The sequence below is a fragment of the Ranitomeya variabilis genome, chromosome 4 (genome assembly GCF_051348905.1).
Source record: "Ranitomeya variabilis isolate aRanVar5 chromosome 4, aRanVar5.hap1, whole genome shotgun sequence".
NCBI lineage: Eukaryota > Metazoa > Chordata > Amphibia > Anura > Dendrobatidae > Ranitomeya > Ranitomeya variabilis.
Genome location: NC_135235.1, coordinates 52420291 through 52439516, shown reverse-complemented (window position 1 = coordinate 52439516; position 19226 = coordinate 52420291). Strand labels below are relative to the sequence as shown.

The 19226-nt window shown below is 46.4% G+C and overlaps 2 protein-coding genes across 5 annotated transcripts in view; one reads left to right on the top strand and one right to left on the bottom strand.

Annotated features, from left to right (window-relative positions):
- Positions 1-4243, bottom strand: part of SLK (STE20 like kinase) — a 50648-nt gene extending 46405 nt beyond the window's left edge. For both annotated transcript variants that reach the window (XM_077258513.1, XM_077258514.1), the window contains exon 1: positions 3196-4243. In XM_077258513.1, the coding sequence (XP_077114628.1) occupies positions 3196-3345 (150 nt within the window). In that variant the 5' untranslated portion in view covers positions 3346-4243. The remainder of the gene's footprint in view (positions 1-3195) is intronic.
- STN1 (STN1 subunit of CST complex) overlaps positions 3969-19226 on the top strand; it is a 30121-nt gene continuing 14863 nt past the window's right edge. Inside the window, exons 1-2 of one of the 3 annotated variants that reach the window (XM_077258515.1) lie at positions 3969-4130; positions 17030-17161. In XM_077258515.1, coding sequence (XP_077114630.1) covers positions 17053-17161 — 109 coding nt within the window. In that variant the 5' untranslated portion in view covers positions 3969-4130; positions 17030-17052. Of the gene's footprint in view, positions 4131-12225; positions 12247-15385; positions 15521-17029; positions 17162-19226 lie in introns of those variants that run through there. The other 2 variants (XM_077258518.1, XM_077258516.1) reach the window with 2 other exon arrangements.

Here is a 19226-nt window from a genome sequence, read left to right as displayed (position 1 = left end):
TCTTTCCCTGCCGTCTCTAGTGGGGGATTTGGTTTCTTTCTGTGACTTTCCCACAAGAAGAACAACACTTTCACTAGCCCCCTGCAAGCTGCTCTACTGAATAATGTGCCAGGGGCAGCGGCTCAGGAAATGCCGCCTCCCAAGACAAGTATGGAGGGCGCTGAAGTCTGGGGGGAAATGGCATTTCCTCTGCGTTCCTACACAATTCATTGCAGAAAGCTGAGCCCACACCTACGGCGGCGAACGACAGCGGTGGAGGTCATCCCACAAGTGACATCATATCTAGAAAATAACACACACAAAACCCTTTCAAACCCCTTAACCACCACCCGAGCCCATTTGTTATTGCGGCTGATATTTTACAAGGGTGTCCCCCCCGCGTTCTGTGGGGTACAGGATCCTCTGACGTGGCTGTTTAACCCTTTGATCGCTACAATAGAAAGTGATCAAATGGTATCAACCCCCATCAATCAGGTCACAGAGTCTCAAGGAGAAACAACTGGGTACCGGGTAGACCTAAAAAAGCCTTTTAGGGTACGGTCCCCATAGTGTGGGCCACTATCCCATCTGGTCTCCCCTTTACGAGCAGAGAAGCGGCTGTGAAGAGAAGCCTCCATTAGGGCAAAGCGCAACCCATCCATGGATTATTAGGATGCCCAGCAGGTGCCACCTCCAATAGGGCTCTCACCTAACTAGGGTCTAGCATAGGTACATGGGCGAGCGGTGTCGAAAGGGCAACGCGTGCTATAGAGACCCTAGGGATGGCGGTGGCTCCTCACACTATGCAGTTTTTCTGATCACACGTGGATGCTATTTTTCATGGTACAATCCACATATCTAGAAAACGTCTGAAGGACGGACATATCACACGTATATTTGGATTGCTTGAATCTGCCACCAGGTTTTTCCCCATCTAATCTGCGAGCAGCACTATGTAAGGGGCAGACGCCCCGATTACAGCAATGTGTCACTTATTCGGCTGCTTGACAAAATCACTGTTTCATCAGCAGGAGAGGAAAACTTTTGAAAACTTATAGATTTAGTGTCGGGGTCTTCTTCAACTAAAAAGAACCTTTTGGCACCCCCCTAGGCTTTAGATGCACCCACTTAAGTTACTCCCCTCGCATCTTGTCTTATTAAATATCCTCTTGCACTAACAGATGATCAGTCGAGAAGTCAGACCCGCTTTTAGGCCCTAAATAATTAAGATTGATGACGCGCTGGAGTAAGATGTGCCAGTATGTTCGGAAACGATCGCTGAATCCGAATTTGCCATATTCCTGCTGAATTTATATTTGACGATGGTTTTGGAACATATTTGCCCATTCTGACTCCCATTGACTCCAATGGCGTTTGGTGGATATTGCAAATACAGCGATCGTCATCTGAACCGAATATTGAAAAATGTGCTCAACTCTAGGCCTAGTTCACTATAAGGCGTGGACACCTTACAACTGCCGGCTCCAGGGGCTGGAGGAAATGACAATGAATGTGTCAGGCCGGCCCAGGGGGATGGGAGGGAACTGGAGTAAAGACCCCAAAAGTCGCAACATTCTGGAGTAAACTGCTTGCTGAAATTCACGGCTTTAATCTTCAAATAAAACACTCAAGTTGCCCCCATTGTAGATAATATTTCTAGAAGTAAAGGTTTTCCAGTAGTCACAATATAATCATGTATCCCCTCCAAGTGCCAAGACCCTTGTATAAGTAACTTTTTGCAGCCAAGACACAGCGCTGTGGAGTCAGAGTCAGAGCCCATTTTGGTGGAGTCGGTGTCATGGAAGGAAATTGAGGAGTCGGAGGTTTGGTTTAAAGACTCCACAGCCCTGTCAAGGCTATGGAGTCGGAGTTGTGGAGTCGGATCCCATTTCGGTGGAGTCAGAGTCATGGAAATTGAGGAGTCGGAGTCAGAGGTTTGGCTTACTCCAGTCCTGCCAAGACATTGAACGTGTGACCCAAACAGGATCACAGAGAGCCAAATCCCAATATCACCTCCTGTACCGTCATGACACTGGGGCGTTAGGAGGAAGACGGGAGAGATCGTCTGACTCTTTATGGAACGACGTACATAACATCTAACACTTGTCTACGTCAATAACCCTCGGATGAGCCGGACATTAAAGCTCGGATGTGTCTCCTGCCAGCGTGTGATCTGCACAGGACTAATAGTGGCAGCCATACTGAGTCACAAACAGCTGTCAGATCTCCTCTGCAGTCTGATGGGAGACCTGACAGCGGTATGGACCACAGTCATCGGCAAAGCATGACAGCCCACCATCCTGCGGGACCCCCCCTGACAACTGATGGTGATGACAGGCTCCATATTTCGCATACGGTATCTTCAACAGCTGGGACATTTAATTTTTTTGCACATGACACTTGCCCGGCCCATTTTGTCAAAAGAGGAGGGGCTAAGGTGTAATTGGGGTGTGGCTTATGAGTCACACCCATACAATATAGCTATCAATGTCAGTCTGACCAAATTGGTTCTAACAAAAGTAAACCACGTCCAACCGGAAGAGTTCATTAGTGCCGGTGGTCTTTTTTTTTGTTTTTTTGGGGAGGGATGATAATTCCTGATCACATGGTATGACACAGGACCTTCCATGGATCATCTCAGTAACCAGAGAACCCTACGGTGATCAGAAAACTGTAGGGTGGATTCAGGTCCATCGACAAAGACTTGAAAATGTCCCCACATTGCATCATCTGGCCCAATCCGACCCAACATAAAGTTTGTAGGACCGGTTATTTATTCCTACTGTTTTCTCACATCCCAGAGGGCAGAACTGGACTCGTGTAAGGAGATACAATGTAGCCAAACAGTCCCACAGTGTCAATATTTTCCCTGTAGAGTTTATTTCCTGACGCTGGGATCCCTGACCCACAGAAATCAAGACAGATGATCACATCTATTCCTCATCACAAGGGCTCATATAGAAATACCACATATAGCACACATATAGCACACCTCCCAGGCACGCGGAATGGCAGATCATACTGGATGGAGCATTTACCAGTAGAGCTGTAGACTGGTTTGGTCTCAAACTGGGAATTCTAGACTCCTGAGAATCAATTCTGGAGGATAAATCTGCCGAACAGGAACGATCTGATCTATCAGGTTACTTCCCGGCGTACACAGATGACCCCACTGCATCGATCCCATCTCCCCCCCGACCCCCAATCTTCACTCACCTTATACACTTTCCCGAAGGCCCCGTCGCCCAGCTCCCCGATGATCTCCCAGACCTCCTCGGGTTTCTGATCCCTCTTCACGTGCTCGTATTGCTTCTTCTTTTTGTCCCCGCCGAGCTTAAAGATCTTGCGAAAGTTAAAGAAAGACATTTCCTCTGTTTTTTCTGGGTGGCCGCTTCCCCCCCAAACCTCAAACCGCAGCCCTGGACTTGTGGAGAAGAGTAGACGAATCAGCGGGGGGCTGCTGGCTTCATGCCCCACCTAATGACAGGAAAGTGAGAGGGTGATCGACTGGGGAATCCGCTATATCCTCCGCAATAACTCTGCAAACAGGGCAGCAGATCCTTTCTGAGGGCAGCAGATCCTTTCTGAGGGCAGTAGATCTTTTTTGAGAACAGTAGATCCTTTCTGAGGGCAGCAGATCCTTTTCGATCCCTCCTGATAGAAGAGTAAATTCTGTTAATCCCTCAGTATCTACACCAATAGATTCTCCTTGATCTGATGACAGTAATAAGAGCAGATCCTAATTAATCCCTCCGATGATAAAGGACTAGTTCCTCCCTGATATTAGGGCACTAGATCCTTTCTAGTGACAGTAAATCCCACTTGATCCCGGGGAGAACAGAGACACCGGGAGATCCAGGCCGGGTCGGCTCCAACCCCCTTTGGAGATCCCAGATCGGTGGTGAATCGCTCGCTCCTATGCGATCCCGTCCGCAGATAATGTGAGAGCAGGAGCAGCGCTTTATCAATGGACACCTGCTGTAAGTCCTATCCGCAGGCCGCGGGTTACTCACACGTTCCTGTCAGGCCCAGCCCATCACGGGGACGCGGCCCCGGCCACAGAGGGAGGAGGAAGGAGAGGGGCGGATACCCGAGCAGCACCCGGTCCCGGATCCCCCGAGCGGCCGAGCAGAGACGACAGGCGCCCGGAGGTGAGACATACGCTGCGGCCGCTCACTCTTCCTCTACACTGGGCCTCGCTCTGCGCGTCCCCGCGGTACCTCTCCACTGCCTCTGCCGGGAGCGCGAACGTTTCCCTAGCAACAACTTTTTTTTGCCTTCACTCTTTATTAATAATGAATAACGCATACAACGGACACCGTCTGTCCTACGGCTAGAGGACGAGGTAGAACTGGATAGAGCAGAGGGCGGTTTTCGTTTTCCGGCCTGGTCTGTACAAGACAAGAGCAGCGGAGGACGCTCCTAGGCCGCGCTCCAGCCTGTCTGCCAGTGCGCGCGCTCGTTTCCGTAGTAACAGGGGTTTTTTTTGTTAGAACTTTATTAACAATAATAGCCGCAAACGAAATGTCACATCAGAACCCTGAGAGTTTCCACAGCCGCCCATACTATTTATACCCGGGTGCAGGCAGGGTGGCCGCGCAGGAGGGGAGGATGCTGAGGGCTATGGCCGGGGACAGGGCTGGGACTCATCCGTGTGTCAGGGCCAAGACTACACTTCTAGGCTCCTCAGCCTGTAAGCAAAACTATTAATCCAGCCCTATATTCGTGTAGAACTACAAGTTCCAAGTGACATTGCACACTTCTGAATGGCTCATGGGACTTCTAGTTCTGCAGGCACCGAGCGCCCGGGACTCGTAGTTCTGCAGGCACCGAGCGCCCGGGACCCGTAGTTCTGCAGGCACCGAGCGCCCTGGACCCGTAGTTCTGCAGGCACCGAGCGCCCTGGACCCGTAGTTCTGCAGGCACCGAGCGCCCTGGACCCGTAGTTCTGCAGGCACCGAGCGCCCGGGAGCCATAGTTCTGCAGGCACCAAGCGTCCGTGTCATGTAGTTCTGCAGGCACCGAGCGCCCGGGACCCGTAGTTCTGCAGGCACCGAGCATCCGGGACCCGTAGTTCGGCAGGCACCGAGCGCCCGGGACCCGTAGTTCTGCAGGCACCGAGCATCCGGGACCCGTAGTTCGGCAGGCACCGAGCGCCCGGGACCCGTAGTTCTGCAGGCACCGAGCATCCGGGACCCGTAGTTCGGCAGGCACCGAGCGCCCGGGACTCGTAGTTCTGCAGGCACCGAGCGCCCAGGACCCGTAGTTCTGCAGGCACCGAGCGCCCGGGACTTGTAGTTCTGCAGGCACCGAGCGTCCGGGACCCATAGTTCTGCAGGCACCGAGCGTCCGGGACCCGTAGTTCTGCAGGCACCAAGCGTCCGTGTCATGTAGTTCTGCAGGCACCGAGCGTCCGGGACCCGTAGTTCTGCAGGCACCGAACGCCCGGGACTCGTAGTTCTGCAGGCACCGAGCGCCCAGGACCCGTAGTTCTGCAGGCACCGAACGCCCGGGACCCGTAGTTCTGCAGGCACCGAACGCCCGGGACTCGTAGTTCTGCAGGCACCGAGCGCCCGGGACCCGTAGTTCTGCAGGCACCGAGCGTCCGGGACCCGTAGTTCTGCAGGCACCGAACGCCCGGGACTCGTAGTTCTGCAGGCACCGAGCGCCTGGGACCCGTAGTTCTGCAGGCACCGAGCGCCCGGGACCCGTAGTTCTGCAGGCACCGAACGCCCGGGACTCGTAGTTCTGCAGGCACCGAGCGCCCGGGACCCGTAGTTCTGCAGGCACCGAGCGTCCGGGACCCGTAGTTCTGCAGGCACCGAGCGCCCGGGACTCGTAGTTCTGCAGGCACCGAGTGCCCGGGACTCGTAGTTCTGCAGGCACCGAGCGCCCAGGACCCGTAGTTCTGCAGGCACTAAATACATGAGACGTAATGCTTTATGCAGTAAACGCCCGGGACTTCGGCGACCTCTGTGGAACTGCATGGATGGCAATCCCTCGGTCAGCACAGGGGTGCATTGTTGCCTCTGGTGCCGGTTTGAAAGAAGGCACAATTTTTGGGGAGGAAGAAAGAAAGAAAATTCTGTGTTCAAGTGGATAGTAATGTGGTAATTAGTGGTCACTTCCCATCTCGGACATTTAATACCACATACCAGCTATGGAGTAAGAAGGGCCTCCCTGCTCCTTGTCCCATATGATGGGGCCCCGCATTCAGGGTGATCTACAGCACTGAATGATGTAATGTCCATCAGCTGTTACTGCGCTGTAAAGTGTTTACTGATGATATTGATGGCGTGCAGAGCAAAGGTCAGACAAATCCGCTCCGGCAATGAGCATGACCTGGGAAGCCATGCTTGTGTATATAGGTAATTATTATTATCAGCAGGCTGTGTACATGCGATGTGCTTGCTCAGCATTTCCAGCATCCTAGTCCAGGGCTGCACTGTCCTTTCCAGCTGGATGCCAGGTAACAGCCCACCATACGCATTAGATAGCTGTTTGTCATTTGTGTGGCCCGAAGCCATTTTGGCCTAATTGTCCGAGACTCGCGTACACATTAGATTGTCAGCCAAACCCATCATTGCCAGTAAGGTCAGCCAATTTACGGTAAATCTAATATGCAAATGAGGGCTAAAGTTTACAGCACCCCAATCTGTGATTTCAGGATCCTCTGGTGCAATAAGCAAAAAATGATGCACTTTTTTTTAGATCTGTCCTTACCTTAAAAACTCTACCAACTTATTGCCTTTAAATCCCAAGATGTGCACATGATGCCTTTATCACACCATAAAATGATTTTAGCACTTAGACCTGACCCTACAATAACTACAGACGCCTGCGTGATCCATTCTGGCAGTGATCTCTCTTGGACCTCATTCACAAGTCCATAGCTATGAAAGTCTATGGGGCTGTTCACATGACAAATCAAAATCGGCAATGGAAGGCGATAGACCTGTGAAAAAAATCGGACATCCCTCGGATGGCATCCATGTGCGGTCCTGTGTCCATGGACGGCTAGATAGGAGAAAGTGGAGAAACTTTTTTTTTTCATATACGAGTGCGATCTGCATTTTTCACAGACAACATTCGTACCTATGAAAGTCTATGGGGCTGTTCACATCTTCGTATTTTTCACAGACCGAGCAGTCGGCGCAAAATTGCGGAGACCTGTCCGGTATTGATCCAAGTGTCCCATCAATCTCAGTAATGTAAGTCTATGGGCCTGTAAAAAAATCAGACCACCCTTGACATGCTTTCTGTGTGCTGCTTGTTTTTCACAGACTGCTAGATAGGAAAAGTTAGAAAAACATGGTATTGCAGATTTTCTGCACCTAGTAAGTAAATTGCTTTACCTCCGTTTTTTGTGGCTTTTTTGAGTGTCTTTTTACATGTTTTTATCCCATTTTTTTTACTATATTTTTTGCCTACTTTTAGTATGTCATGTTTTAAATAAAGCTGCTTTTTAGACTTCCTGGTATTTAGCTTTAACAAAGCTCCACTTGCCGGTTACATGAGTTTTTATTGCATTTCCACAGCTGAAACACACTAAAAGGGATGTGCGTTTCTACCTGCAGATTTTCCACGTCTGATTTAATTTTGGGAAAATCTGCACATAAAACTCAGCGTACCGAAATTGATGTATTGGAGATTTGAAACACGAACCGCAGGTCACTTTACGTAGAGTTAAAGGCTGCTCAGCGCTGAGATCTCATCTCCCGAGATCTTGCTGCCGAGATCTCCATCTGCGCATGCGCCACCCCTGGCTGCCATTTTCCCGGAGTCCACCGCATAGGAAGCCATGTAACTACGGGGGCTCTGGCCTTTCACAAAATGTCGGTAGACTCCCCCGCAGCAGGCGCCAGACATCCCCACAGCAGCACCGGACACCAGCAGCGGTGCGGCTCACATTGGAACATCCCCTCCTCCCAGCCTGCGGCCTGCATAATCGCCCCACTCCTGCCTCCTCCAGCAGCGACCCTGGGACCCCGCTTCACCGCAGCCACCACCCCCAGTAAGCAATAAGACGCATGGATTATAAGAAGTGCCATCGTTTTATATATAAAAAAAACATTTTTTTCCTATTTTTCTCCTCAAAATTTGGGGTGCGTCTTATAATCCGGAGTGTCTTATCCAGAAAATACGGAATGATCTCAGACACTTCTCTCCCCTTATTAAAACATGATTGGGCATTTTAAAATTCAACATGCCTAATTTTCATTTTTCTGACAATCTGCAAAAAGGAGTGTTAGTGGAGCATCAAATATGCAAAAAATGATTGGCGGGTGATACATAAATTCATAGGTTTTGTCTGAGTTTAGTTTGTGTATCGGCACCTTTAGTTTAGTGTAGATACGAGTGCATTAATTGCTGCCGGTTTATTGCAGTCACCGCTGTCGCATTTCACTTGTTCAGTGTTGTCGTACTTGTCATTTCACAATTGTATTGGATCCGGCCTTGTTCTGGGGGACACATGTCCTCACGGCGCGTATCACATTATGCAACCAGCACAATAGTTTCTTCCATAAATAATAATTGTCTATTATCTTCTGCTTTAAACACAGAGGAGACGCCTTACGGATTGGACTGACTCATAGGATTTGTAACAAGCCCCGGCAATGTCTGGGAGATTCCACGGTGTCAGGATGCCACATAAATATTTTCCTGTGTATGTGGGTGATGCGGGCTTGGTGCTCGCTGAAGGATGAGATCGTTGATATTATACGTTTACAAGCTTTTCTGATCATTTGTGAAATTACATTTGGGTATTAGGTAGTAGGAATGCTAATCCCTGAGAGGTGGTTCTATGTTACGTAGCCGTGTAATCCACGAGGATAAAGCGGTGAGAAATATGCAAAGTAACATGTACGTTTTACAACATGCTGAAAACTACGAAAATAGCCCCAAAGGTGCCCACAATGTGACTCCTTCCACCCCAAATTGCATGTCTCGTACCGGAAACACCTTAGATGTTTTCTGCCCATTGATTGACACTTAAGAACCTTATAATGAAGATTCCCCATATGTAGGACATGGTTCACAAAAGGTTGTCGTACGCATGCGTAATATAGGGCCATGAGCCTTAAGGAGATGTCCCACCTGGAACCTTGTCACATCTCCACCAGGACCTGCTCCCGCGACTTCTTCCTCTGTCACCACGTCCCGCACTGGTGGTCCAACAGACGACGGGAGCAGAAGCTCTGGACGGCTCAGGCTCTTTCCAGCCATTTAGATTAGGGTGGCTGGGACCTGCAGTGCTGTCCAGTTTGACAGTATGGGCACAGTCAGACGGCCGGATAAAATCGGACCAAGATCAGAAAGCAGTGGTTGGTCTGGCTGGCGGCTCTCCTGACCCGAGCGTGACAGCTGAATAGGAATACGTGAAGGGTTTCGCTGGTTTCTGAGCTGAGATCGGCGAGATTCTTACGCATTATACATACACTCAGCCAGAGCCCTCCAGTGGTCACGGCTTTGCTCCATACACTTGTATGGAGTGACGCTACACCCTCTGGATGGCCATGTCACTAGACAGGCGCGTCGGCTCACCTCTTCTGCATTTATCACCCACTCCTGGTTCTGGCTTCCTAATACTGATGTAAAATACTGACCAAATACTCGGCGTGTGAACATGGCCTGACATAGTTTGGACAAATCTGCCTGTGACTTCTGTGCGATGTATTGACCAGGTAATAGTGGACAACGTGCCGATGTACAATAGTCGCCTTTCCATGGAGCCGTCACTCTTCTCGCTCGCTGTGATCTTAGTGATTCTGGCCTTCACTCTGTGGTCTTTTCTTCCAGTTTTCTTCACGGTGTCACTTGAAATTAGCGGCTCTGTTTTACATTCTTGCGTCCCCGGCACAGGACTTTCTTTGAGGGTCACCGCGTTTGGCATTTTATGCATGTGAGTGTACACTCTGTGATAATTGTGCGATTATTCGCTCCATTACACTTCACAGCCCTCATTCTTTACATCAAAGTCAATGTTGGATTTTTGTGGTTGCTTCCTCATCTGGGTCACCAGATCATACAAGTCATGATCCTCGAAGGTTATTATGGCGACCACCATGTCCGACCACTATGTACAGTGCAGCATCCTGTTCTAAATATATAGGGGTTTTTTTTAGGGGAGGTAAACTCTATAGGATGAAAATACAGACAGAAAACATTATTTTTCTTTTAGCCTTTATTCCAGATTTTAATCATAAATTGCCCGAGAATTTTTATACTCGCTCATTTTCTCCACTTTTAAAATAATAATATGCCAAAAATGAATGACAACATCTTGATAATTTTACTTTTTCTGCTCAGAAGTGGACGTGGCTAGCCTATGTTTTCAGTGTTATAAAGCAGCAGGGATCCTGTCGAGTCTTTAGCATTTGATAAAAGCCAAACCAGAATCTCAATTTTCAGATATGGTTTCGGGGTTTTTCCCCTCATCAGTGAAAAATATAACTACTGATTTTGCTAGGTGAGAAGCTCTGAACTGGGGTCTAAGGGGTAATGTTTCCCCTTCTGGAGAGTGAAAAGCCAAGCCCTTAGACCCCAGTCCAGAGTCTCTCACCTAGCCAAATCAGATCTCATACTTTGCACCGATGAAGGGCAACACCCCGAAACACCGTGTCTGCGAATTGAGATCCTAGTTTGGCTTTTATCCCAAGTCATTTTGCAAGGCTCGTTAGAGGGTCGATATTGATAGGTGGCAATAGAGTTCTCGTCCTCTTCTTCTCTGAAGAGACAATTTGTATATATAATTTCCCAGAGGAGCATGCATGGCTTATGAGTCTCCTCACTCTGACATGCCAGGCTTAGCTTGTCACTTTCCACAATGAGAAACGTTATCCCTTTTATAAAGCAGAAAATGAGAATCTGTCTAAAAACTAAAAAAACAAACTAAAATTGGAATTAAAGTGCAAAGTTTTTATGTATTCTCATTAATTATGGAAATTTTTCTTTTTAGTAAGTTTTGTAATTGTTTCATTTTAGTATACTGTCATGATGTTATGTTATAAAAATTTTTGGGGGGTGATGGAATAAATTAGGAAAATAATTTAAAAAATGTATTTTTATTAGACTTTCATTCCTTTAGGCATAATTGAAAACTTATATTTTTAAAGGGCGCCTGACAGATGGATTTACTTCTGCTAACTAATTACAGCTTTGCATTTGTCCTTTAACACTGTTTTCTAGCGCAAAGCATCCAAGCATAATCGTAAAATCTGCTTTTTAATATTGTGGCACCACATATAATTAGCCTGAAACAGATTTATATCTTCCAAGGAAAAAATAGAAATTCAGAAATTTCATTCACTTTGCTGCTACAGTAAAACAATGTGTTTTGTTTTTTTTTGCTGAGGAAGTGCACACCTCTCGGAATAGTCCGGCTGATTATAAATGTGGCGCCACAACATTAAAAAGTTCAGTTTACAATTATAATAAAATTTAAACCTTAAATTTGGGTTTGCTAGAAATCGGTGTAAATTGACAAATGCAAAGCTGTGTGTGCGCATTTGGGTGCCTAGAGCCCACAGGTAAAACTGACCCTAGGGGCCTATACTGCAGCTACATGCAAATCCCTGTTGGGCATTATCCTGTTAAATAATTAACGCTATTTTCTTCCATCATCAGATACAAAGTTTTGATGCCAAGCTCGTCCTTTAAAATATCATTACAAAATCCCTCAGCCTTTACTACTCCTGCCATATTCTTTTTTTTTTTTTTTAATTGAGTCCGCACTTGTGGCTGCTTTAGAGGTCGGATGCTTTAGAGGTCACAATGGTGTTTGCAAACCTACTTTGGCCATCAGATTGAGGACATTTTGATCTGTCCTGTTATTTTTTTCTACTGCTCATATAATGTCAATTTTGTAAATTGAAACAAAATTTTGATGAAGATTTCTGCCACAAACCTAGACTAGGCAGTCTAATATTCACCAAATTTATCAACTTTATAAGAATCACTTTGATAAATTTGGCAAATTTTAACGCTGTCTAATCCTAAGTTTGCAGACAATTTTTAGCAAATCTTCCCCATTGCTTATCATCTTAGAAAAAAACTGTTCTATGTCCTTTCAGATTCGTCATCTGCCCAGGTACCTGCGGGCCATCACATTTTCAGGAGCTGCTATATGTCGGGGTTTTATGTACAGTAGCTGTAAACCATTAGTAACATATTAATAAAGAACTTAAGACTGTTTTATGGAAAGGAACAGGTGGATCCAATGAAGGGCCCAGGCCAAAAATCGAAAAATGTACCGAAAATTAGCAGGTGTGTCTGAATTGCTAAAGTATAGTCAGTAACGATAATGATGATGTAGCGCACACTGCACAGTACAGCAGAGCAAGGCCTGGTGTCATCAGATGTTAAAATGGGACTCCACTTATTCACACAATGCACAATTTTCTTTTCACTAGATTTACATTTTTACAGAATTTTTTTCTATAGGATTAAACAAATAGAAAAGCCAAAATCGGTGATATACTAGTAAGTTTGGCTCTTACATTTCCATTATCCAGATGCCACCTGTAGTGTCACTGACTGTCACCGATACCTACGTACCTAAACACTTAACCCCAGCTGTGTCCCTTTAGGATTTCTTACAGCAGGTCTGTAGGTCACCAAAGAGACCAGGTGTTTCTGGAACTGCTGTAGACCCCAACAGGCCACCAACTGCTGCTCTCTTAGGGCTCTTTCACACGTCCTGATAGAAAAAAACAGTACCGAAGATATCAGCGTTGCTGAAGCTGACAGCTGAGGGTTGCATCCTCCAGCTGTCAGTTTTACCTGGCTGGTTATCAGAAATACAGGGGAATTCATGCTGTTTTTTACATTCTAGCACAAGCGGCGGCTGATGAATACTCCCTTCAGCTGCTGCCTGCTCTCACTTATTAGCAGCAGCAGATGTAGGCTAATGGGAATAGTAGTCCCATCAGCTGCCACCTACTCTCGCTGTTATCCGTTGAATATAACTCTCAACATTCTCCTCTGCTCGTGCTGATGGAGAATGATGAGAGCCGTCTTCAGCACCCGGCCCCGGGGAACGGCACTAGCTGTAATGCTGCTTCCCAGGTGCCGGTACGTGTCACACTGATGACACATGGATGTCATCAGTGTGTGCGGGATGGTTTGTGGCCTGTGCTGCTGTTAAAAACGGACATGTCAGTGTATTTTGCCCGCGGAAACATGGTCTGTGGAAACACTGACGTGCACAGACCCATTTACATGAATGTGACTCCGGTACGTGGATAACTGTCACCACACGTACCGGACACACTGACGTCTGAAAGAGCCCTTATACTGCAGTTTACTTCTCCTACTTTCCTATCTAGCGCATGGTGGATCATTGAGAAACATGAATGCCTTGACGTGGCAGTTTTCATTGCTGAAAGGGCCCCCTGGAAATACGGAAATAGGAATTGGAGAGGATCAAGATAAAGTTGCATTGGAATCTTTATACAGTATATGTTGGTGATATCCAAATATTGGGCACTGCAGAGGTGTAATCTGAAGGTGTAAATGGTATCTAAATATGGCAATGGCGCATTTAAAATGCGAAAGTTCCTGTTTGATACTTTAAAAGGGTTGTCCAGGCTTGGGGCTCAAGTTTGCTGTCACTCTGTGTCTGCAGACTTGTGAATCCTCACAGAAGGCTGTCAAGATTTTCAGGGACAGAGAGCAATCGGGCGCATGACCACAATTATACGATTTGCATATAATCAGTCATGTGCCAACTAGACGTGCCCGGCCTCGTTCCATGCAAGTGAATTGGAGGAGACTGGATGCGTCTAGTTGGAATGTGGCCTGAAGTCTGCAAATCACATGCTTGCAGTCACATGACCACCCGCTCCCTGCACCTGGAAAATCCTGACAGCGGGCAGTGTGCGTGCTATGTGGCTTCACAAGTCTGTAGACACAAGTGTGGACAACCCCTTTAAGTATAAAGCTTGGTTCAGACAGCTGTCTGAAAAAACAGGCTCTACCACCCCTGATAAATTGTGGATGTTATTGCCTTTGTACGTGGGAGCCAGCAGGTGGGTGTAGGAGCTGCCGGCCATTTAGGGCGCAATCAGATGGCCGTATGAATCGGCCCACAGTGCAGGGACTGTCTGGCGGCTCTCATGACCCGAGCGTGACCACTACATAGAAATATATGGATCTGTCCAGCTCCGCTCAGGAGAGGTGCTGGGTCAGTCCGTGCATGTCTGCATCCATAGATGCACTTTTCTAGTACGTGAAACAGAGCTGACTGGTGAATTCTGTGATAACTTGGGAAAATGTCTCTTCATTGGCACTTTGGCTGTAATTGCTCTGTATGCTGACCGTCTGCAGCCCATCGGCCCCGTACCTAAGACCTGCTCATCAGAACGGGCCCTACCTCTTGCCAGCCGTACACAGCACATCCCACCTTTTCCCACTCTGCCCTCGTTCACACCGTGAAGTTATCACTTGTGGTTAAACACGAGATGAGACGCCATGTAGTAGGGTTTCCATGTACTGCAGATGCTTTCCTTTACTTTTCTGCAGCCTAGCGAATGTACAGTAGGATAGATGAAAGGCAGCACACAACTCTTTTGACAAGTGAGGATTTTTTTACATAGAACGGACCTGCCGCAGAATCGAGGTTTTTGACCAAAATACTAAAGATAAAAAACTAAAATGTAAGAAATCTGAAATCTCATACACTTTGCTGGTACTGTAAAACGCAGCTGAAATTTGCATGAAAAAAAAAGCGTATCAAAAGCGCAAAGTGTGAACATAGCCAAAAGACGCCGTGTGCGCATAGCCTGATAGTGAATAGGATAAAGCAGAAGCCAGTGTTTGGATGAATGCATCCTTCATCCTGTGTGTGTGTTTCGGTAGCACCCGCACGGGCAGGTATTTATTTTTATTTTCTGCACGATTTGGAAGAACTTGTTTGTTGGACTAGCTGCAGTCCCGGACCGCCTGTCGGTGCCAGAACAAATCACAACAATCTGCTCCGACCATTTTTGCAAACTCGTATAAATTCTTCTAGGGATTATATAAGAGTAGAGTGAGAAAAAAAACTTTGTATCCTAAAAACAGCGGTGCATTGTCTTTGGGCTGAGTCTGGAATTACGTCTTAGTTCTAACCAAGTGATTGGTGCCGAGCGGCAGAACACGACAGTCAGTGATTAAGAGTGGCCACATGCCCGGTCGGATAGGCTGGACTGTGCCAGGGGTTCAAAGAGGCCACTGTGAGTCACACAGGCCGAGTATACGAGTGCAGAAAGTGCGGAGCTGGAGGGAGAGGAAAAACGCCACCCTCAGCATCAATGCTGATCAGCAGAAGCAAGAAAAGCACTTTCATGGGATGTAGAAGGGGAAATCGCTCCAGGAATGAAGCTGTGCTGATGATACATTCGCGCTAGTGGAGGCAGTCGCAGACCTCGCGTCCAGCATTTCTTACTGGCAGGGATTTACTCACAAGAAGAAAATGTGGTACTAGGAGCAGGATGCAAATCGCTTATCAGGGAGAAGAGTCTGAAAATAAAATGATAAAGATAAAAACCTGAAACTTAAGGTAAGTTTTTAAAACTTTTTCCATTTCTAAGGTCTTCATAGCTTTTAAAAAAGGGTTGTCCAGGTTTGGCAGGAAAGTCTGAAATCACTCTATGTATGCATAGCACGTGCTGTCAAGATTTTTTTTGTACCGAGTGCATTCTGACTAGACTTACACGGGCTAGCTCCGTTCACTTGCCTTGAACAAGACGTGCACGTCTAGTTGGAATGTGACCGGAGGGATTGTAGACGTTGGTGCTTATCCTGGAAATCCCTATTAGCCATGGTTTCAGGGTTACAGCTTATAGGAGGTGCAGAAGTATACATGGAGTCTGGGAAATTCAGAAGACTCCAGTATTAGAAATGGCTCCTGGTTGATTGTTGGGGGGGGGGGGGGGATTTCTGTTGCAGATTTCACTCTGTACAAATAGTCTAGTAATGAAATAATCAGTGAGACTGTGAGCACCGCTGGTGACTGCCCTTATAATTCGCCCTCCTCGGGATGACTTGTGGTGCGACCGGTTCTAATGCTTGTAAAATGTTTATAAGATTAGGAACGGGAGTCGGCCATTGGTCATTGCCGATTTTATAATTCACCTCCGTTCGCTCACTGCTTTCCTTTCACAGACTGAATTAACAGCACATAATAATGGATCGCTTTATTCATATTTCTGAGCTAGACATGTCGCAGGTTATTTTAGGCCAAAAAATGATGTATGCTGTGAGAACCGTTGCTTAATTTTAAGTACGGTAGTTATTTTTCCAAACTTCCAGTACATACATGCACACTCCGCTCTGGTGAGCATGCATATTCAGTGGGAGAGGAGAATAAGCCTCATCTCTGGCAGCTGAGGATCTCCAGGGGAAACAGAAGGTGCTCATACATTTTAGAGCACAGTGTGCCAAACCCACAAATGTAACCCGGCTATATTCATAGAGGTCTCCCTACTTTGCCCCAAATACTGACATCCAAAATTAAGGATGGGGCATGTCGAATTTCAGTGTCCAATCCCTTGGTTCTCATTAAGAGGAATCAGTAGTGACCTACTACCTTCTTCCCACTGAGAAGACATGGACACTCTGCTGGATAGAGTGTGCATGCGACTGGAGAAGTTGGAACCAGTATCTGTCATTAGGCCAGCCTGACTGATGAATTTATGTAACGCTCCTAGGACATATGTACAATGCACCCTTAGACGCCCCCATGTGCTGATTTTACATTTTGGGGTCTTTGTAGCTGTATGGAATAGTGTATCCAGTAAAATAAAAGTGTGCTGCTTATTGTACTCTTCCTTTTTTTTTTTTTTTTTTTTACAATGGAATCCCACTAGGATTCACACTAGGTAATGTCACAGCTCACCTCCTCCTCCTCCACAGTGCTTTGTCTAGATTAGAGCATGCTCAGATAATGCTTTTATAAATGTTTAGGGTTTTTTTTTTAAATGCATGTAACATAAAATACTAGATAATTTTCTGAGTCAATGTAAGCTTCATTTTAGATAAATTTCAGGCTCTTTGTCTTGTCACTCAGATCTCTGAACACCCGCACGTTTCATGGAAGAATTATCATCGCTGTTGTGGGGACTGGATCCAGTGTTTCTGGCATTCGCCAAGTTGTACATCAGAGACATTTTGGACCTAAAGGAGTCTCATCAAATACCTGGTAAGTACAGACACAAGTTGGGTGTATTAGAAATGTTCCCTTCTCCCTCGGCTGTCACTTATGAAACATATCTAATACACTAGACGTGTTATTTCTGGCCACTTTTTCAGCCTGTGGCGATCACTTATTTCTGGCCACTTTTTCAGTCTGTGGCGATCACTTATTTCTGGCCACTTTTTCAGCCTGTGGCGATCACTTACTTCTGGACACTTTTTCAGCCTGTGGCGATCACTTATTTCTGGACACTTTTTCAGTCTGTGGCGATCACTTATTTCTGGCCACTTTTTCAGTCTGTGGCGATCACTTATTTCTGGCCACTTTTTCAGTCTGTGGCGATCACTTATTTCTGGCCACTTTTTCAGCCTGTGGCGATCACTTATTTCTGGACACTTTTTCAGTCTGTGGCGATCACTTATTTCTGGACACTTTTTCAGTCTGTGGCGATCACTTATTTCTGGCCACTTTTTCAGTCTGTGGCGATCACTTATTTCTGGACACTTTTTCAGTCTGTGGCGATCACTTATTTCTGGACACTTTTTCAGTCTGTGGCGATCACTTATTTCTGGCCACTTCTTCATTCTGTGATGATCACTTATTTCTGGCCACTTCTTCATTCTGTGATGATCACTTATTTCTGGCCACTTCTTCATTCTGTGGCGATCACTTATTTCTGGCCACTTTTTCAGCCTGTGGCGATCACTTATTTCTGGTCACTTTTTCAGTCTGTGGCGATCACTTATTTCTGGTCACTTTTTCAGTCTGTGGCGATCACTTATTTCTGGCCACTTTTTCAATCTGTGGCGATCACTTATTTCTGGCCACTTTTTCAGTCTGTGGCGATCACTTATTTCTGGCCACTTTTTCAGTCTGTGGCGATCACTTATTTCTGGACACTTTTTCAGCCTGTGGCGATCACTTATTTCTGGCCACTTTTTCAGCCTGTGGCGATCACTTATTTCTGGCCACTTTTTCAGCCTGTGGCGATCACTTATTTCTGGCCACTTTTTCAGTCTGTGGTGATCACTTATTTTTGGCCACTTTTTCAGTCTGTGGCGATCACTTATATCTGGCCACTTTTTCAGTCTGTGGCGATCACTAAGTATAATACAGCTTACATCACAGCCTTTCCTTGACACTCTGTAAGAGCTGAGAACAAAAATTATTTCCATTTTTATAGGCTTGACATCGATGCAATAAAGGTCTGGGGAACACAGATATTTTTGGAAGGTTCCTGGTCGCTTGTGGAGTTTTACCCACTTTTCCAGGATGTCTTCACTTTCTCCAGGAGCTTCCAAGATGTTCCAGGAGACTTAACAAGTATGGATAAAGTGTATTATGGAAAGAAGAGGACACCCTCGGAGAGGCAGCAGAGGGCGCTCAATGTTTTTGACAAGTGTTCCATAATTGTCTGCTTCCCGACATAGGAATTAATAGTACATCTTACGTCAGGTGGCCTTGAGTGGAGCGGGCTCAGGAGCTGAGCCTGCACCATACTTGGCTGATGCCTGCTGTGTTCCATCGCTGTCATCTATTGGCCACTGGCTACTATTGTCCCCCCCTCCAATATACCTGTGGGTTGCTGATGGGTTGTCATGGTAGACGGGGGGGTCTGTTGAAGTCCCCCGTTGCTGCCATGTTAATCCTCCTGTGAATCCCAGCCATAGATTGGGCTTCATTTTATATACGGAAATATTGTGGTACATGTGATCAAATGTTCAAGTCTCCTAAGGCTTTGTACAGACACAGATTTTTTTTTTTTTTTGGAGGTGTTTTTCTTTCCCTGAAACAGTTTTAAAAGGTTTTTCCAGAAACGTTGGACAGTGCCTAGTTTTGGAGAGGTTTCCTTCAGGATCCACTTCAAAGAAGTGACCATGCACTTACTTTTCCACCAGGAATTTTTCAAAACCTCTTTACAAAAAAAAAACCTTCTCATTTGAACAGTGAAGTGTTTATCGATAGAAAAAAGTTTTTGAAGCCTTTTTATAATGAGAATTTTAGAACGGATTCATTCCATGTGCCCGTGTGAGAAGCCTAAAAATAATAGAATCTAAAAAAGTAATAATTA